This window comes from Manacus candei, unplaced genomic scaffold (genome assembly GCF_025592945.1).
Source record: "Manacus candei isolate 608988 ecotype Guabito, Panama unplaced genomic scaffold, ASM2559294v1 h1tg000002l, whole genome shotgun sequence".
NCBI classification, from domain to species: Eukaryota; Metazoa; Chordata; class Aves; order Passeriformes; family Pipridae; genus Manacus; species Manacus candei.
In genome coordinates, this window is record NW_026138050.1 from 964,639 (window position 1) to 985,658 (window position 21,020).

The 21,020-nt window shown below is 46.3% G+C and overlaps 1 protein-coding gene across 6 annotated transcripts in view; it reads left to right on the forward strand.

Annotated features, from left to right (window-relative positions):
• The window catches only part of ARHGAP17 (Rho GTPase activating protein 17), a 42,648-nt gene that overhangs the window by 4,526 nt on the left and 17,102 nt on the right, over positions 1–21,020 (forward strand). For all 6 annotated transcript variants that reach the window (XR_007906724.1, XM_051800357.1, XM_051800273.1 and 3 more), the window contains exons 2-4: positions 15,473–15,512; positions 19,164–19,268; positions 20,155–20,231. Coding sequence is in view for 5 of the 6 variants with exons in the window: in XM_051800357.1 (XP_051656317.1) it covers positions 15,473–15,512; positions 19,164–19,268; positions 20,155–20,231 (222 nt within the window). In the remaining variant the exon portion in view is untranslated. The remainder of the gene's footprint in view (positions 1–15,472; positions 15,513–19,163; positions 19,269–20,154; positions 20,232–21,020) is intronic.

Genomic DNA, 21,020 nt, shown 5'->3' on the forward strand with positions numbered 1-21,020 from the left:
TTGGTCTTTCTCAGAAGCATTCTGTGAATTATTACTTGAGGAAGTTCCTTTACTTCTTCATTTTTTGTTGTTAGTACTTTGAAACTAGCTTTTTTAAAGCATCCAGGGTGATGAAACAAGAGTGCACTCATCTCTATTAAGTCCAAAATTCTTCCATCAATATAACATTAACCCTACAGTGCCATTTAATATCAAAGAAATTCTTCTTTAATGTTTTTCTAGTTCTTGTGTGGAGAAAAAAAAAAAGGAGTATGACTCCAGTGTTTGAAAATTTCTGGCTCACCCAAACATCCTTTAAAAGAAGTTAAATTTGCTAAGTGTTATTTATTTGCAGTGCTTGTTGTCTTTGGCAAAGATATTTGAAAAAGTGGTAAACAGCACTGAAATATGAAATATTTATGGCCAGGGCAAAGTCCTCTTTGTGCTTGGGCTTTAGGTTGGCATTTGTCTCCATCTGAGCGCTCATGAAAAGAAAAACCTCATTTCAGTGTTTATAATCATTATCTTAAGCATTTCCTGTTTATCTCCAAATGAAGTTCCAGGTCTCCTTAATTAGAAAATTGCATGAGATCTCTGGTTGGCAGCTGAATTTGGTGATGGGCTTAAAGTGCCCAGTGGATTGAATTAGGGGAGGTGTGTTCGTGAGCAGGGCAGGCTTCGGGGCTGCAGGTCGGGCTCTGGGGGGAATGGAGGGTGTGTGAGTGCCAGAGCACTGGGAAAACAGCCCAGGAATCACTGTCTAAAGAGACACCTGGGGCAGTTTGGCTGTTGGACACCCAGCTGCAAAGGGTCAGTGCCCCCGGGCACTGCCAGGGTACTGTGGGCTCTGCAGAGGCACAAAACTTGGCAAAGTGGGGGTTCCATCCCAGAGGGAGCAAGGAAAGGGCTCAGCCACCCCATCAGCACAGCTCAGCCTCGGCAGGGTCAGCAAAGTCTCTCGGTATCAGCGTATTTATCTGTTTCCTGCACCCCTTGGGGAGCTCTGACACAATGTAATGGGTTGTGCAGCTCAGGAATTGGGTTTTTCTACCAGGACAAACTGCCAGTTATAGAAAAACATGTAGCTATTATGTGTTCAGTTTGGGGCTGCTGCTGGTGGGGAAACTTGGCACTGGCTGGGATGTTTGGAACTTTATTATCACAGTCACAAACAGTATAAATCACAGATTACATAAATAATACCATAAATATATAGATACAGATTGGGCCCAGGCTATGGTCTAGATCAAATTTTGTGGGAGTGTCTGTTAATCCCATTGATGAATGTCCCTTTCAAAGCAGATTGCTGAAGCCAAAGGAAAAATCACCTGAATTTGCCTAAGGTGAGGACTTTGGGGTGACTTTCTTCAGTTGTTCTGTGTTGGTGGAGGGCTGGGAGCTGGGCAGACCTGTGAGTCTGAACTGCTGCTCCTGCTGAGCAGCTGCACTGCTGTGCTGGAACCCCTGGTAGGTGAGAGGTTCTGGCTGTGAACAGAAAACAAAGCACCGTGTTCTGGCCTAATTTTGGTGTTCCCTCTAAGTTTTGTGAAGGCAATCAGTTCATCAGGATCTCCTAATTCCTCAGGGACCAAGATGATCTCGTGTTTAAAGTCCAGGTCATTAAGAATCCTGAAGATTGGAAACTTGAGAAATTACGTTGTGGTTTTAAGAAACTTCTTTCTCTGCAGAACTTGTAGCCTTACAAGGGCAGCAACAGGTTTTAAATCAATGAGTAAGGATTTGCTCAGCCCTCAGTTTAAGAGCCTCCTCGCTTGTGATCTGCTTCCAGACCACATGAAAACCTGGGAATGCCTTTCCTGGGCTGGCTCTGCCGTGCCCACGTCCAGGAGCGGTGACGGGGGCAGGGTGTGGGGCTCAGGTGTCCCGTGGGTGGCATTTCCCATGTGTGTCCTCACAGACCCAGCTCTGAGCAAGGGTGGCTGCTGAGAGCACCAGGGCTTCCCAGTATCCCATCTAACCCTGCCCTCTGGCACTGGGAAGCCATTCCCCCTTGTCCAAAGTCCCTCTCCATGTTTCTTATTGGCCCCTTCAGGTACTGGAAGGCCACAGTTGGATCCCTCTGGAGCCTTCTCTTCAGAGAAGACCAAACAACAAACTAAATTTTGTTGGCTTGAGGATACCTTATTAAAGTGTTGTGAATTCCAGGGAACCAGCTAAAGCCTGTTGGTCAGAAGAAAAAAGTTACATAATAATTTTGTGTCCAACTTATGTGTCAAGTGCTGAGTGGGCAGTGGGTAAAATAGTTGAGATTTTTGTGGCAGAAAAAGAAATTAAAAGATTCCAAACTCGGAGATTTGGGAAATATTAATCGTCCATTTGCTTATGTGTCCTCTTCTCCTTTGGCTCTGCTGCTGCTTGATGAAGCAGATGAGAGGGCTGATAAAATATTCCCACACAGACACTGTGGGATCTGTTCTGCCTGGATCAGCTTGGCCTTCCTATTTTGCTGGGGGGTCAGGACAGCATGACAAGGATAAAGGGAGAGTCTGTCTCAGGAAAGCACCATCTTACATTGCCTTAAAATGCTGAATGAAGTGTCACTCTCCTGTGCAGGTGTTTCTCAGGGGGTTTGGGGAGGTTTTGAGGGTCCAGGGCAGCAGGAAGGGTTGTACCACCCCTGGCACGCTGAGCCTGTGACACAGCACATAACCAGAGCCAGAGTCACCATTCCCGGGCAGACCTGCCCCACTGCCAGGGGGAAGCACACAGGGAAGCACAGGGAGCTGGAAGGGCAGGAAGGGATATTGTCCAGGGGGGTTAGGTGTGTCCAACGTGGAGGTTTTGGTGTCTGACATAACAGCAGGATAGGGGAGGTAAAAATACACCTGAATGTGCTTTAGTGGCAGCTGCTCAACTGCTCAACTCTGGAGGTGCCTTTTTTCCTCCTGATACTTATTCATGTAATCAAAATAATCCTCATCTCTGGGGATGAAGTGTGATTCCTTGATTCTAACTTGATCTGATGGTGGATCTTCAGAAGAAAATAATTTTAATGTCAGGTTATGCCCACAGTCAAAATCTCGAAATAGTAATGATTTGATCAGCTAAAATAGCCAGAAGTGATGTAACAGGCTGTTTCAGCCCGATGCTGTAATGGGATACACTTGGAATTGATGGAAGCAAATGTATTTCTTAGACACTTGCATGGTATTTTTAGGTAATGATAATGGATCTGTGGCCAGAGCTGCTTTTCAGAGATCATTAAATTAGCAATGATGAAATGCCAAATAACAGGATCTTTTTAGGATGGGGTTAAATAACAAGTGTCTTAGTGTGTTAGATATGTTTTCTAATATTGTGCACAGTTTCCAAAAAGAAAGGGGTTATAATTTAAATGAAATAGCTCCATTATTTGGCATTTTAAATCTTTAAAACATCTTGTGGCCTTGAGCCTGACCTAAGGCAGCAGTTGGCCATGGCACAGCTCTGACCTGAAACCTGTGGGAGTTTAATTAAACACCAATTAAACTGGGGAAGGAAGTCTGATTTCAGTCATTCAGAACCGAGTGCCTTTGCAGCAGTTGGTGGTGACAAAGGGAGGGATTTTAACAGATCACTCTGCTCGATTCCCTTGGTTTTTGGGGTTTGGATTGTTATAGGTACCAGTCTTGAAGGCTTAATTGGATCTTTGCTGACACTGTCGTGCCTCAAGCAGCACTGGGTGTCTGGACGAGGAAAAATAGGGAACTTTGGGGTATCGTTTTTAGCTGCAGCGTTGCTTTATTGGCTGAATTAGATCATTTTAATTAGACATTTCATCAGGAACTGCAGAGACAGGACAAGGAGTAATGGGTTCTAGCTGAAAGAGGGGAAATTTAGGTTGGATTTACAGAAGAAATTCTCCCCTGTGGGGGTGGGGAGGCCCTGGCACAGGTTGCCCAGAGAAGCTGTGGCTGCCCCATCCCTGCAAGTGTCCAAGGCCAGGTTGGACAGGGCTTGGAGCAACTTGGGCTAGTGGAAGGTGTCCCTGCCCATGGCAGGGGTGGGACTGGATGAGCTTAAGGTTCCTTCCAACCCAAACCGTTCTGGGATTCTGTGATTTTTGTTTAAATTTATTCCTTAGACACCAAATAGCCCTAAAAGCTTTGGGTTTGTAGTCACTGATCCATAGGATAGCAGAGTTAATCGTGTGTCTTCTGCTTAGCCAGTGCTGCCTCTCACCAGGAAACGACTCCTGGGCCAGCTGGGTGAGGTCACAAATGCTTCTCTCAGTGAGGTGGAGCCTTTTTTCCCTGACAGGGATTGTTTTCTGGTGAAGTTAATTGCATTGCAGTGTGACAGGAACATCCTGGAGTGACTGCAGTGGAGTGAATCAAAGAGCCAAGGGGTCTGCAGGCACTGAGAGTGAGAAGGAGCAATAAAGGAGTTTTTTCCTTCTGTCTTGCAAGTTGTCATGTGCTCGAGATAGCTGCACTGAGATTTTTGTATGCATAACCTCACTGACTGTTTCTCAAGGTCCCAATGACATTTCCAGAGTGAAAATTAAAATTAATAAAAGGAAGAGTGGTAACTTGTACAGCTGAGTGTGGCACAGACAAGGCAGGGCAGTGCTGGGAGCTGTTAATTCTGTTGTACACACAGGTACACACATCCTGGGTGACACAGTGTTAAGGCTACAAAAAGCTACTTCAGCCAGTGACAGGAAAATGAAGTTCAAAGATCATCCCTTTCTTAGAAGATAAATTGTCCCGTGGGCAGGTTTCAAAATCACAGCTGGGACATGGCTGTAGAAAGTACAGCAGTTATTCAAATTCAGACTTTTGGCATCTATAATTTAATTAAAAAGCAGTTGTTAGGAAATGGCAATCCCCTGGTTAAAAGTTATGTTTTCTGTAGAAAATGGAGCTAGAAAGGTGGTGTTCTCACACGGAAAAACCAACGTGTGAGCTGAACTTGCAGCTTGTGTTTGGGCCGAGCGTTCAGCTGGGCTGCCCTGCTGCAAGGGGATTTAACACGCAGATTAAGTGTTCTGAGCTGGTGTGTTTTATAGAGTGGCACAGCAGGATAAGGTAATCCTGGTTTTGTACCAGCAGGTCCGAGCGTGTGTTGAAGTGCAGGGCAATAACCGTGATTAGTGGGAGGCTCGTGTTTCCCTCTCTGCAGTCCAGGGGCCGAGTTAGCTTTAGTTTGGTGCTGAATGCAGGAGCCTCGTGGCAGGGTGGGAATGGCACAGTCTGCGCCTTGGACACGTTCGGCTGCTCTTGTGTTTGCTGTGTCTAAGCAACACAAAAACAGGCGGCCGAGTGCGGGCCGGGATCCCGGGAACGGGCTGAGTCGGCTGCGTGGGGGATGCCGGGCTCGGTCACACACTCGCCTTCCTGCCGGTGAAACATAATCAGGGGCTCAGCCATTAATTGTTAATCGTGGCCACGCTCAGGAAATCAGTGCAGAGGCTCTGTTGGGAAATCATGGGCATAGGGAATAATCCCTGGTTTGTCACTAGCCTACTAGTTGATTTTATGTAACTTCAGGTCCCTGAATTCCCTTGTAGTCTTTTTACAGTTGTTTCAAAGCTTCCAGCTCGTTTTTGCAGCCTCACTTTCTATTCCTGCTTCATTGTTCTGCCTTTTCTGCGTTTCCTTGTTTTACTTCTTGTGCTGATTCAGTTTAGTTCCTTTTCCAAGGCTTTCTCTTGCCAGTTTTGTGAATCCCCAAACTTAAGAGACCTGGCTGGGCAGTACATTAAATAAGAGCAGCATTACCTTTGGTGAAATGGTAATTTCTGGACTGGAGATTTTTTGGCTCTCATGCAAAGTAACATCATGTGGCTGAAATAATTGAATCCCAGAGTAGTTTGGTTTGGAAAGGACCTTAAAGCCCATCCAGTCCCACCCCCCTGCCATGGCAGGGACACCTTCCACCAGCCCAGGTTGCTCCAAGCCCCGTCCAACCTGGCCTTGGACACTTTCAGGGATGGGGCAGCCACAGCTTCTCTGGGCAACCTGTGCCAGGGCCTCCCCTCCCTCCCAGGGGAGAATTTCTTCCTAATACCTTATCTGTTCCTACCCTCTGTCAATTCAAAACCATTCCCCCTGGTCCTGTCAAAGTGCAAAAAACCAAACAAATGTGCAAAAGACGGCCACGACTTCTTTAGCAGTTCACTGAATTTTGTTCATTCTTGTAGTGCATATTTTTCCTATTCAGACATGTCTGTGCTGTAAAAAGTTTGTCTGTGCAAAAGGCAGTGCTGCTTCTTGGAGTCTTTTCCAGGGACTGACAATGCAGAACTTCTGTGTAAAGAAATCATAAAGTTTAAAAATGTCTTGAGTTGGTGGCAATCCACCTGTTTTGTGGCTAAAGTGGAAAGTAAGGTCTTGTTTGGCCGTTCAGGAAATTTTTCAGGGTGTTTTGGTGAGGTTTTTTATTCTCAGCAGTGGAGGAGTTCTCATGTCAGCAGGTGGTTTGCAAGGGGACTGGACTTTGCTTAAGTGTAAAAGCTGCCAAACCCACGTGTAGAGGATCCATGAGCTGTCCTGTTATCCAGAGCCATCAGCTGCTGCCTTGGCTCTGGTCAGACCTACACCTGCATCAGGCTCTGCAGCACTGCCTGAATTTCTGCCCAGCCCTGATTCCTGAGCTGCCCTTCCACTTGTTCCCACTCCTCTGTGCTTGCACCTCTGGTCTCTGACTGGAAAATGGGTTTTATTCCAACCAGGTGAGCATTGAGCCAGCTCAGTTGGAGCTGCTGACTGGTGGGGATGCTCATGCTGGGCCCAGGAGATGGAGCAGGAGGATGAAGGACACAGCCACTTCTGTCAGCAGCTCTGCCAGCTGATGTCACCTCGTGGCAATGGAATGTTGGCCCCAGGCTGCAGTTTCATGATCAGTTGAAGCTGATTTTGAGTAGCTGCTGTTGCTGAAAGGGACAGATTTCCCCTGTTCCTGCCCAGCCTGCGTTGATCCCACCTCCCCTGCCCTCGGGCTGGCCAAGGAGAGGGCCAAGACAACAGGGAACCAGTTTCTTTTGTTGCATGTGATTCCAGTCTGAGCTGCTGCTGATGCAGGAGAGGGGTGTGAGGACCTGCACCTGAAGTTTGGGGAAGGACTGCTGCAGGCAGGGCTCCTGAGGGGAGAAAGGTTGTAGGGAATTGTGTGAGGGGGAATCCAGCACTTGCTCCTCACTGTAGGTTTGATGTGGTGGTGACTGGAGCTGGCCCAGCTCTGGGCTGTGAGGGCCAAGGTGAGCAGCCCTGGAGGGGCAGCCCAGGAGGGAGCTGACTGCAGGATGATTTGTGGCTGCTGCTGCCCAGGCTACATTTCACCACTTCCCCTCAAGCTGTGTCCTGAGTGCTGCCAGAGCACAAAGCGACCGTTCTGGCAGCACCTCTGGTTGTCTTGGCACACAGGGGTTGTAAAATTGCATCTGAGATTAAGGAATAATTCAGTAATTATTTAAGTTACTTTCTGCTTGACTGTATCCTCTGTCAAAATTGTACCCAGCTAATTTTAGGTGAAATGATTTTGCATAAGTAAAAAGTTGTTGCCTGCTTGTGAGGGAAAGACCTGGTGTGAAAAGAAACTCTTTAATGTGAATAAATACCAGGCAGTTCAATATTAAAACCGGTTACTTGCCAAGACATGGTGTGGGGGTTTCTGTATGCATTCTTTAAATAAATTATATTAATAAACTGACATGTTTGGAAAGTTCAAGTTCTGTAGTAGAGTGTAACAGGAGAAATGTTTATTGTAGTAGTTAAGGGGATAAAGCAAGGCATAGAAAGTACATTATGATACGATAAGCTTTGGAAGTTTCCAGTGTAGCTTAGCTTTGTCTCAGGTTCTTTAGGGTTTGTTATCACTAATTTATGACAGCTTGTCATAGGAGTTTTTACTTTGGGAAACAAAACACGAGACCACTGCTAGATTTCATCCTGCCTGGATTTGAGCAGTTAGAATGTTAATCCCCTGCAGCAGCACTTTGCCTTTCCTCCAGAAGTCATTAATACTTTCACAAATCAAATGTACTTTATTAAAGAAGCCACATTGTTATATTGGCCTGACAGACACTGGGAGAAGAGGTTTGGGGCTTTTCAAAGTCAAAAAGAATAAGAGGAGAGCTTCAATAGCTATGACTTTGCCCATGGTATGAAATAGCAGGTTAGCAATCAGGATCTGATTTGCTGGGACAGTATTTCACTGGAAGCACTGAATTGTAAATTGGTATTTATACCCAGAAGTTTACAAGCTACTGGACTGATCGGGCTGCTCTCTGAATCATCACATCCTTTCTCAAACCAAACTTTAAATGTGGTTCTGCATTTAAACCACAATTGTATTTTTACCATATAGAAAGTTCAACTTAAATTCATCTCAAATTTGCAATGCTGTTGCTCAAAATTATCTGCCTAGGTTTGAAACATAGACTTAACTGTGTGAACAATGATTTTGTTGAACTGCCCCTTATTTGGTGTAATACTCAGATCTAATATTGAAAGCACTGCGATGTGTGTTTTACAAGAAGGCTGTGCAGGGCCTCACTGCAGAGCCCCACTCTGTGAGAGTGGCCCGAAAATAGGATTTGGCTTGAGCTGTGGTTGTTCTAAAGAACTAAATTTACTGCCTCGCTCCAGAGAGGAGCCTTGGATCCATTTCACCAGGGCAGGAATTTCAGATCCACTAATGTGAACAGTCTGTCATGGGTTTCCCTGCACTGCCCAGGAACATTCCACCTTCCTTCCAAGGTGATTATCCCCCTAAAGCTGCTCTGCCTTTCGTCAGAGCCGCAGCTCCGTGCTGCCACATCCAGGGCTGACATTACAGGCAGGATCAAAGCTGCAGCTCTTACTTTGAGTGACCAAGCACAGTTTGATGGGGAACTCTGGAGAAAATGAAGGAGAAAGACAAAGGAGCAGAAATCTTTATCCATTTATTGAGGCCTGAACTGTAGTTTTGCAGCTCTGAGGTGTCTGGTGCCTTGGAGGTGATGCACCATTTTTAAAGCCATTCTAAAGGACTGGAAGCACAGAATTTGCAGCTGGTGGGTGAGCTCCAAAACAACAACCTTAGATGTGATTCTGAAGCATCTGTGTTGTCACCAGATTTACAGTGAAATCACTTTTAATACTTGTACAGAAGTTTATATTGTTAATCTGGGTAAAAAATGGGGGTAGGAGGCAAACCGAAAGTCATACTAGTGACTGGTTGTGTGTGGTGTTCCCTAAATACTAATACTGAAAGTAGTGACTGTCATCTGACAGTTTTCTCTGAGTTATTTTTAAACATTTTAAAGCCACTTCAAAATGTTGATACTTACCTTGGGTTGTGCTGGCTTCCTTTTGAAAATATTAGCACAAGGGCAAATGGGGAGGAGTGAGCTGGTGGTCCTGAAACACCTTGAAGCTGTATTTTCTATGAAGTTTGTCTTGGTGAGTGTTAAAAAAGCAAACCTTTTTGAAGGGCAATTGCCATCATTAATTCTGGATTCCTTGTTTTGGAACAGAGTTGCTGATTCTTCCATTTTTCCTGGCAGCAAGTCCTGCCTATTGTATGTGGAAAGCAAGGCAGGATGTGCTGCCAGCCCCGCGAAGGTGCTCCCAGTGTTACCTCACCAGCGAGCTGAGCTGGTTACTCCTGGTAACAAACACAGGCTTTGTTTGAGGAAAAACCACCCAGCAGGGAAGGCTGGCTTTACTTCTGTCTCCTGTGTCGAGTGGATGTCTCCTGCTTCCACTGAAACCTTTGCAGAGTTCGGGACCGGGGCCCTGTCGCTGCCCTCCCGTGGCATCACCTCTGCCAGCGCCACCGCCCAGCCGAGCGTGAGTCAAGGCTTCTGTTTCCACAGTGACATCTCAACTGAGTCACTTGTTCTGCTGGCAATGGCCAAGGTTTTATGGCTCTTAGATCAGGTTTGCCCTTGTTCCTTCCTGGTTTGCCTTTCAGGAGTGTGGATTTTATGGAACCATGGAATGGCCCAGGTTTGAAGGGACCTTGAAGTTCATCCTGTTCAACCCCTGCCATGGGCAGGGACACCTTCCACTACCTCAGGTTGCTCCAAACCCCCTCCAACCTGGCCTTGGACACTTCCGGGGTGGGGCAGTCACAGCTTCTCTGAACAACCTGTGCCAGGGCCTCCCCACCCTCCCAGGGAGGAATTTCTTCCTAATATCCCATCGAACCCTGCCCTCTGGCAGTGGGAAGCCATTCCCCCTTAAACTGTCACTATGTGCCCTTGCAAAAGGTCCCTCTTGCAGTGGTTCTGTAGCTTTGACCTGCCTTGGAGATCAGGACTGATGCCCTGGTGATGGGTAGGACCAGTGATGTCTCAGATATTGTTCAGCTGAAGATTTATTTTTTTAAAATCTCCAGTGTTGGTTTAGTGGAGTGCCTTCATTTTATATGTGGAAATGTAAATTCTTTCCCCGTGGAAGATAAGCACTATTATCTGTGGAATTCCCATCTGCTGTTTCCAGATGTGGCCTGAAAATGTGAAGAAGCTGAAAAATGACCAAGTGAGGGGACCAGTTTTAAACCCATGGGGTGGGAGCTGTTCTGCCTACCCTGCTCAGGGCTGAGCCAGGCCTTGAGCTGCAGCAGAGCCTGGCATGCTGGGTTGGGCGCTGGGCTGGGCTGGGCTGGGCCAGAAAGAAGGGAAAATAAAAAGAATTATACCATAGAATACTGAGAGGCTGACTGGGGGCACATGCAATACATTTTTAAAATGTCACAGCAGGCTAAGTTATTGTAATTAACATGTCTAGAATAAAAAAAAAATAGTCTTTCCTCTGTAAAACCAATTGGTTTTTGTTTGGAGTGAGTTAAGGCAATTATTCTGGCCATGCCATCCCCAAAGAGGAAATGGCTCCAGCTTTGATGTTCTGTATCATATTTCATGTCAAAATTTGCTTGAAGAAACAAGGGGTTTATTAAAAATGACAGTTCTCAGTGTTGTGGTGTCCCAGAGTGCAAAGCCAGCTCTGCTCAGGGTTTTGGCTGTCCCTGAGGAACCTGCTGTTCACGTGCTCAGAACCTGCCCTGCCCTTCGGTACCTTCCCACTCTGAGCTGTGGCAGAGAGGCTGTTTGCCTGAAGGGTGAGCCTGGGGGGCTGATCTGGCTGAAAAGCAGCTGTTTCTGTGACATTATTCCAGTTGTTATATCCCAGCTGAACCAGTGGTTGTATCCATGCAGGAGAGGAACAGTGAAGACATAAGGAGCAACTCGTGGAGCTCTGCACAGTGGGCAGGACTGTGGGAAAAGCAGTTTAAAAGTACTGGTTTTAAGGAATTCGGTAGTTTTATCCTCTTTATTCATTAATGGGGTGATTATAACCATAACAAAATGATTGTTCAGTCTTGTTTTTACAATCAGTCTTTTAAAATGTGCTGCTGACTTTTATTAAGACCTTGGTACCAGTTGAGTCATGTCAAGGTTCTGGTGTTGTAGCAGAGAAAATTCAGTTCTCAGAAACCTTCTTTCCCGGGGGACCAGCTCCGTTCTGCTGCAGTGGAGCACTGCCAGCCTGGCAGATATTTTGGATGTGGGCAGCTGAAGGCCCATGTGCTGCTGCCGTGGTGGTTTGGGATGTGTGCCCGGTCTGGCATTCCCGGACTGCTGCTCGTGCTGTGCTCTGTCCCGTCTGCCAGCACCACCTCTGACACCTCTGGGAATGCCCCCTCTGTCACCAGAGGTGTTGGGAGGCTCTGGGCTGGCCAGGTCCCGGTTTTCCTGGGGATCCTGCCCTCCAGAGGCACAGGGCCAGCTGCTGACCGTGGCGGTCACAGGCCAGGCGCTGGGGCCCGGGAGGGGCTGGGGCAGGGCGTGCTTTCCCCATTAGTAATGGCTTGGAGGGACCTCGTTTTGCAACCCAGAATTAACTGTTTGGGCTGTGTGGAGTTGAGTTCTGGGAATGTAAACAGCCCTGGCTGGAGTCTGGGCTTCAGAGGCTCAGCTTGGGTTAGGCTGGGCTGTGCTCAGGGTGTCTCCTGGGGGAAGCTCCAGTGGAGGGTCTCCAGGCTGATGGCCAGAAACCAGCACTGCTGGGCTCGGGAGAGCCCTTGGGAACACTCTGCTGCTCAGTCTTCCAGTTCTTAGTTCTTGAGTCTAGAAGGATTTCTGCATTGCTTCCATTAGATAAGATGCAAGTAAGCCCTGCCAAGGGCTGAGGACAGAAGTTTGGTAGTGAAAAAGAAATTGTTTTTTTCTAGAAGTTTGCTGATTCCCTGGTTAGCCAGCAGAAGGAATTAGCATCCCACAAAGCTGCAGTTGGGTGTAAACTTTAAACTGGTCATACCTGTAATTCCGAGGGAGACAGGTCCCTTTGATGGTTTGCTGCTTCCCCTGCTCAGAGAGGAGATGGGCTGTGCTGCTATCACAGGGTTGCATTTTTTCTTTCATGGTTGTGATCACCAAAAAACAATATTATTTAGTGGCTCTCTCTTGGCTTCCTCATTAAAGGTGGAATGTGGGCCTGCAGGAAGGGTGAGGCCTTCCCTTGCTTCACTTCCGAGCCTGACATCATCATCAGTGGCTGTTCTGATCCGCCTGGCCTGGCCACGCTCCTGCTGCCACCCGGGCCTGGGAGAGCATCCCTGATTCCAAGGACATCCAGGGTGTCCAGCTGGGACTTTAGATCCTTGACAAACTGGTTCAGTGTACAAAGAGTGCTAAAGATAAACATATAAAATTATCCATAGACTGTGGGTAGCCAGATTTAAAATGGGAACAAAGTTTTGCTAGCACAGTTCTGAGCTGTCTTTGCTTTTCATTCCAATGGATATGATTTCCTAGGAAAAAGGAAGGGAAGGAGAAATCTATTCATGATTCTAAAGCTGTATGGAAGCTCTGTTTTATGTGGTGGGTTTTTCATTAATGTTGTGGCTAAAACCATTCAAAAACATCCAGTAACTTTATGGTAGTCTAATGAAAGGTTCTGTGGAACACAGCTATGGAATAATATTAATAGGAGCTCTTTGGAGTTACCTCTAAAGATAACTGATACAAAATGCATTTTGTGATTCCCAAGAGCTAAAAGTGAATTTCCAAATCCTGTAGCTGTTTGCCTGTTGCTGCAGGGTGGGAGGAGTCCCAGGAGCTGTCAGTGATCAGCAGCTCTGTGGGTTAAGGATGTGCACGTACCCAGCTCCGAGGGCTCGGCCGGTTCTTAGAAGTTGTTTTGAATTGCACCACCCAGGGTGGCTGTTTAATTTCCCAAACTGCTGGTTGGGTTCAGGCTGGGTCTTCTGGTCTGTCAGATCTTGGCTCTGTGGTGCCTGTTCTGGAGCATGTCAGGGTGAGTGTGTCAGCACCAGGGGAATGACCTCTAATCTGCCTTTCCCTGCTCCCAGCCCAGGGCTGGGGACAGACAGGGCAGTGGGAGCTTCAGCTCTGCAATGGGGATGGAGAAACCTGTTGCTTTTTTTTCCCTAAACAGATTTCTAGCTCATCTTGTTCCACCCCTTGCCATGGGCAGGGACACCTTTCACTGTCCCAGGTTGCTCCAAGCCCCATCCAACCTGGCCTTGGACACTTCCAGGGATGGATCATCCACAAATGTGTCTGTGTAGTGGAGATCCATGTACAGATGATGATCCAGATGTCTGTAACGATGGAGAAGGTGGCTGCTCTCCTGTTCCTTCTGCCCCAGTCTCAGACACAGTTAATCCCTGTACTCCTCCTGAGGCACTGCCCTGTCTTGCTGCTTTTCCAGGTTACCTTGGGAAGGTCGAGCCCGCTGGCAGTTGAGCTGCTGGGGCTCCAGCAAACTGCCTTGGTCACCTGCTGTTAAATGCTGGTTGTTTCAACTAGAAAATCTTAATACATTTGGAACTGGCACAGGTTGCCCAGAGAAGCTGTGGCTGCCCCATCCCTGCAAGTGTCCAAGGCCAGGTTGGACGGGGCTTGGAGCAACCTGGGCTAGTGGAAGGTGTCCCTGCCCATGGCAGGGGTGGAATGGGATGATCTTCAAGGTCCCTTCCAACCCAAACCATTCCATGATTCTCCTATCAAACCAGTTAGCTGACTTGTGGGGTAGTTGCCGCTTAAGGTGAGATCAAAATCTGTTTAAGAATGTGCTGCTCTAACTGGGGTGTTCTTACAGTGTAGTGCTGCCATGTAATTTCTAGTAATTTTGCAGGGCTAAGAAAATAAAAATAAATAATTATTCTCTAACAGGATGTTATTTCCATCAGACAAAATATTTCTGTTTGGGTGAGAGAAAAGTTTATCAATCTGGTCTGTGTTTTCCTCAACAAATAAATATTCAAGTGCTGTCAGAGTATTTCAGGGGCTTTTGTTTGAGTCTGGTTGATGTTTTGAGCATTAATTTATTCTGGTATTTAATTATTAAACACCTTATGGTTCACAACTAGTTCAAGCAGATAATGTGCCATGAAATTAAAGTCAAATGCCTTAAAAACAGGAACCCAAACCTGAAGGAATCTTGTCCTTGGAGGTGTTCAGGATGTTCAGCTGATGAAGCCTGATCAGGAAAATGAGCTTTCTCTACATGCCCAGGCTTGCAGTGGCTTATTAGACAGATTGAGGATCAGATAAAGTCTGTAGGAGCTGAGAGACTGACAGCAGGGAGGGGAAACTCTCTGAATAGGAGAAGGGAATCCCAGAGTCCCCCCAAGTGCTCCATGGTGTAAAGGTGTAGTAACAGTGAGCAGCCGAGTGGAAGAGATCAGGGAGAGCTGGGTTTGTCACTGTTGCAAAGGTGGGGTGGAACACTGTTATAGCCAGTGAGCCAACAACAAATAAATCTGTGTCCACATTAAACAATTCAACGTTTATGTGTAAACTGGGATCAGAAGGAGGTGTGGAATTGTGTGTGTAAAGGTTGGAGTATGTTTGTAGCAAGTAAGAGTATTTTGTCTGGAAGTGTGTGTGAGTATTTAGCATTTTTCTGTCGAGGTTAGACCTTTTCTGGGAATACCATTAACTTGTGATGAGCTTTTTAAGTACCAGATCTTTTCTATTGTTTTAGTATTATGGAATTCAGCCAAATGAGGCAGTGGGAGGTTTCTGGTGAGGGGTGTGTGTGTGTGAGGTTAAGGGAAGGCTCAGGCTGCCCTTTCCACTGGTTGCTGATGGACAAAGCTCTGCAGTGCTCAGATACAAAAAGATGAAGGTGCCTCTCCTGCTCTTCTCATGTCTTTATATTCCTTTTCATTCAGATGTATTGATACAACATGATTTAAGGTGGATTACCAGCATGGAGTGAAGCTCCAGTTGCCTCAGTACCCCTGTGCACTCAGTGGGGTGACTCAGGGCTCATCCATGTGAGGCTGGAAGGACCATGGAGAGCTTGGTGCAGTGGATTTGTGCTGCAGGCTGGGATTCCAGGAATGTCAGGGCTTCCCAAGCTCCCTGTGCTGGGAGCAAGGGCTGTGTGTGACATGGTGGGCATGGGGGTGTTTCCAGCAATGGTTGTAGTGGATTCTAACTTGGAACTGAGCAGGTTTTATTGGAATTGTTGAGGTGATCTTTGACCCCAAACTCGCCAATTGCCTGACAATGTCTTTTTTCCTCCCCTAGGGCTGAGAAAACAGAGGTACTCAGTGAAGACCTGTTGCAGGTATTGTAACACACTTATTTTGTGTTTTTTAAGTGCTCCTTGTGAAGTTTGAGCCTTCTGAGATTCATGGAGTACCTAATGTGGGGATAAAATCCTGCGTGTCAGGGATAGAAACCTGGATGTCTTTGACTTCTCAGCACATAAAAAAACTGGGGATACATTTTGAATAAAAAACCTCAGTACTTCTGTTTCTGAATCCAGTCACGTGGCCTGATACAGTGAAGGAGGAAGCATTTTCTTTTAATTAGATGAACGAGCTTGATAAGCTCACAAACCTCTGGTGCTGATGACTTGCCAGTCTGTGGTGGAGGGTGAAGAAGCTCTGACTGGGCACGGCAAGTTTCTGTCCTCGCTTCTGTTTCTCTTGGACAGGTCAACTGGGCCTTAAGAGAAGTGGCAAAAAAACCATATCAACTGCTTACTAGTAGAGACTGGCAATTTATTTCCTTAAAGTCTGTTATTGCTTATTGTTATAAGTGTACAAATCCTTCTTGTTCAGCTTCTGATGTTAAATAAATGTACAAATGCTTCTTGTTTAGCTTGTGATATTTGTTCTCAAATTTGTCACGCTGACAGTTGATTTGTTTGCAGACTTGTCATCTTTGTGAAAGGATATCATTTCATCAAACATGACTTTCATGGTGGAATTTGAGTTGCAACTGTCAGATTAACAAGGGTGACTGACTACATGGAGCAAATTTAAATACAGTCTTGTCCTACATAGTTTTCTTCCTCTGGTTTCTTTATGAGAGACTTGTGAAAGGAACACAAATTGTGAGGGAAGGCTGCTGTGGCACCTCGAGTGTGCTGGTTCTTTCTAATGAATTCCAAAGCAGCTCAGTGTGCCTGAGGTCAGGACCTGTGCCTGGGACAGGAAGCCAAACAGATGATACAAGTGCTTCTAGTTCACATCTCTCCAGCTGCTCAGGTTCAAGGAGAAGATGAGGGAGCATGTCAACCTTCAAGCTTGAATTAGGCACATTGGAGGGGACTTTAAACCTCATCCAGTGCCACCCCGTGCCATGGGCAGGGACACCTTCCACCAGCCCAGGTGACTCCAGGCCCTGTCCAGCCTGGCCTTGGACACTTCAGGGATGGGGCAGCCACAGCTTCTCTGGGCAACCTGTGCCAGTGTAATGGTGGAATGAGCTGACCTGAAACATTTCACCCTGTTTTCAGGGGACTGCTTTGGTTAAACTATAAACACCTGAACAGTTTGACAATACTCTTCTTATTTTCCGAGCAGATGTACAATGAAATGACATAAAGGATGTTAAACACCTTGATAGCCTGCAAGGGCCCGTCTGTTTTCTTGCTTAGCTGCAGAACAGTAAAAAGAAGTGAAAGCCAAAAGCCCTGCTGCTTGTTGCCAAAAAAATTTTGCAAGCAAGGCTTTCCCAGGCCCTGAGCAGCCTGGCTACACCCAAGTGGAAGAATTTACTCACTTGTTTGTTTGCTCTTGGGGGCTTGTGGAGGGGCAGGAGGCTCTTATCTAACCCAAGAGCTTGGAAACGTGGTGCTGCTCGCTTGATAAACATGGTTCACAGTTGGCCTCTTTTTATATTTAGCTCAAGCTTTGCCTCAGGATTGTCATGGCTTTTTTTGTTCTGTTTTCTGAAGGGTTGTGCTCCATTTCAAGTGTCTGTTAAATGTGTTCCTGTCTGAAGACAAGGGATATAATTCAGTACTGGAAGGGCTTGTACAATAGCCCCACTTTCTGGCATGGCTTTGTAGCAGATAATAAAGCAATTGTGTGATGTTCTGCACTCTGCAGATGCCCTGAGGGGACAGACAGCGTGGCCTGTGGGTCACATTGTTGGTTCAAAGGTGGCTTGAAGGAGATTAATGTCCTTTATGGTTTTCCTGACGTTTTTGAACTAAAAAGCAGATCAGAGAGGAGAGTGTATTATCATGAAGTTCTGGGGTCGTGTTCCTCCTATCAGTCATCTGCCCTCTGAGTCTGGCATTCAGGGTGCCTGGAAAGAGGCCGTTGGGAATGTGTGTGCTCCGGAGTCTTTCTAAGGAACATGAGCCACCAGGCAGGGCTGCCCTGGGCTGCTGGGGTCCCTGAGGTGCTGCTGGGGTCCCTGAGGTGCTGCTGGGGTCCCTGAGGTGCTGCAGGGACAGGATGTCACCATATGTCAGGGGTGGAAAAACCCTGTGCTCAGGATTTTAAGAAGTCTTAAAAAGAAATTAATTCTTTCATAACTAGTGGAAGGTTTAGAATGTGTTGGGGGTATTTCTTCCCTGTGAGGGTGGGGAGGCCCTGGCACAGGTTGCCCAGAGAAGCTGTGGCTGCCCCTGGATCCCTGGAAGTGTCCAAGGCCAGGTTGGCCAGGGCTTGGAACAACCTGGGCTGGTGGAAGGTGTCCCTGCCCATGGCAGGGGGTGGGACTGGATGGGCTTTAAGGTCCCTTCTCTAACCCAAACCATTCTAGAATTCAGGTATTTAGTTTGAAGATAACACAACAGTACACCACAAACAAGATCTTCTTTTTCATATATCTCCATATGGGCTGTTTTTTACCTGGACTTAATTTTGAAATTGTTGCTCCATACTCTGTAAATAAAAGACAAAGCCTTGTGCTTTCAGAGCAGTCCCTGAGCGGTTTCTCTGCACCTTATTTTACTCTTATGGATTTTTACTGAGCTTTTTGAGCACTTCAGTGTGGATTCATCTTGCCTCCTGAAAATATAACTGAAGTAATTTTAGAGCTGTATCAAAAACTGGAATCTGTTCAGATTATTTCTACAGATGAAATCTACTTCTTTTTCCTTGCTTTTTAAATAGAATCCATTCCAAAGGGCCTCCTGTTATTCTTGGTGAGTCATCAAAATGCAGATAAACAGCATTCTTTGGGTGCTGTGCACAGAGGCTCGGTGCCATGAGCAGTTCTGTCCCACTGCTCATCACTTTGTTTGCTTTTGATGTTCTTTGAAATAAAATAGTCCAAATTCTTTACTTAAAATCCCTTAAAAGAACAGTTTACCATGTATATATTTGTCATATTCACTGACTGTGTATTAAACCATGTTTGAATTATATGTTGATAAATAGAACTCTTGTTCGTGCTTTGACACTTATTATTTTAATTTCACATCCCTTTTGAATCCCATTAATCTCTCCCTGAAAATACTGTACTGCTCATCATGTAGGAGCTTTGTCCTTGTAGTTAACAGCCAGGGAAGGACATGCAGGAGGAAGCCTAGAGTACAGTTCACACTGTGAATGAGCTGTCAGACATGTCTTCAGCACCTCCTTTACAAGGTCATAGTGAAAAACCGAGTTTTCCCCCTAAATTAGTGTCTTAGATACCTGTGTGTGCCATTCATCTCAGATGGCAAGTGTCAGCCTGATTCCTTTGGCTGAGGTGACAAGCAGGGGCACTGTTTTCTCCCGCTCTGCAGTGCTGTGAGCTCTGACTGAACTGCTTTGCCACTGAGGAAAAAAACAATTTAAATCTCTGTCCAAGCATTTTTGCTGTCGGGCACTTCTGCTGAGCAGCTGAATTGTGAGCTGGAGAATTTGAGAAAAATGCAGCCCGGAGCGGAGTGTGGTGCGGGGGGAAGGTTTTCTGCTGAGGCCAGGGAAATAACTTCTGTTTTCTGTTTGGTTTTCTCTTCCTCCTCCGCCCCCCTCGGGCCCCCCAGATCGAGAGGCGTCTGGATGCCGTGAGGTCCGTGTGCCACCTGGCCCAGAAGCGCCTGATCGCGTGTCTGCAGGGCCAGCATGGCACAGACCCTGACAAGAGACACGTGAGTGCAGCTGCCAGGGCCTGTGTGCCCAGGGCCTGTGTGCCCAGGGCCCGTGTGCCCATGGCCCGTGTGCCCAGGGCCTGTGTGCCCAGGGCCTGTGTGCTCAGGCTGGACTGACGAGGGCTGGCCCTGAGGTACAGCTGGGCTGCTCTGCCCCACATGGGCCAGGGGAGGAGAACTGTGCCCAGTCAGCTCAGGTGTGGGCATTGGTGAAATACCAGCTGCAATGCCCCATGCAAGCAAAACAGCACAGCCTTGGAATACCTTGGCAGTGTCAGGGCACTCACTTATCTCTGCAGTCCCCTGAGTGCTCGGAGCTTTCAGGAGACCCAGCTAAGAGCAGCTACTCTGCAGCTCTGATCAAACCCCTCATGTTTAGAATTGCCTTTTGGGCACTGACACCTCCAGTTGACTGTAGATGTTTTTCTGTGCACATTTGATTTCTACCCCTCTTTAGTAAAGCCATAGGTATTTTTTCTTAAAGCATTAGAACCAGAAATAATGAACATTCAAGTTTTCTCCTTTTACTGAGTAACGGAGACCTGAAAGCAGGGACACACAGAATCTCTGGGAGAGAGATGTGACAAGCTGGTTCCTTAAATCTCAAGTTAAAGCTGTTTATCTCTCTTTGGCAGTAGTTGAGATAAGTTTTGGGCCAGTCATTCCAGCTAAGACTGAAAAGAAAGTGTTTTTCAGAGTATCAGAGAACAGGAGTCTCAAGGCTTGAAACTTTCTGTGACTTGGCATTTTCTTCAAGTCCAAGAACGAGCTGCGTGTGTGTGTAATAGAAACCATATGGAAGAGGAGAAGAGCTTAGAGGGGATGTACTGGGAAAGCTGGAAAGAGTGACTAGCACTAGCTAAGCACTGTTCCTTCTGTTCCACAGAAAAAACTTCCTCTAACAGCTCTGGCTCAAAATATGCAAGAAGGATCTGTCCAGCTGAGTGATGAAACTCTGCTGGGGTAAGTGTTTGCCTTCCTTTGACTTGCAGTCTGACATTTTATTGCCTGCAGGGCTCTAATTAGAGGCTCTGGGTGCACAAAGCCTGGTTTCAATGTAATGAAACTTAATATTCCCAGATTCCTTCTCTAATCCAAAGGGAGAAACAGTGAGCAAGCAGTTTTTCTGGTGTGATTTGGGGGCAAGTTTTAGGCTGAATTGCATTCCAGAGGATTCCGATTCTCTGCTATCATAAAAGCTTTTGAAAATGGCTTTTGTCCTGGTGGATTAGCTGAATTATTATCTCCATTTAAAGTTTAAAATGTAGTGTATTCTACAATGAAACTGCATTTTTATTATATTATGAACTGCATTCTGCAGGTTTGATTTAATGACTTAATGCCAATTTGCATTAATGGCTTCTAGTTTAAAATAATCCCAGTTTAAAATAATCCCAGTTTAACTATCCTGGCAAAGTGGTTATTTGCAGTTTACAGGAAAATGGCTGAAACAAATATTCTGAATTCCTAGAGCAAGTGGGTTTCCTGATTGCTGATGGTCCTGGTAGAATGACCTTAAAAACCTTTGTGTACATATTTGTGAGCCACTGCAGGAGATGTGAATGTGGATAAAACCCCTAGGGAATAGGGCTTTTCCTTAGAACAATCTTAAAATAAAGGTCAGATCATGGCTTTGGAGCCTGAGACTGTTGCATATGGGGTTGCTTGGCATTAGGATGTTAAGACTTTCACACTAAAAGGGCTTAGGAGAAAATCAAATACTGCATTGAGCAATTTTCCTGCATCTGATGA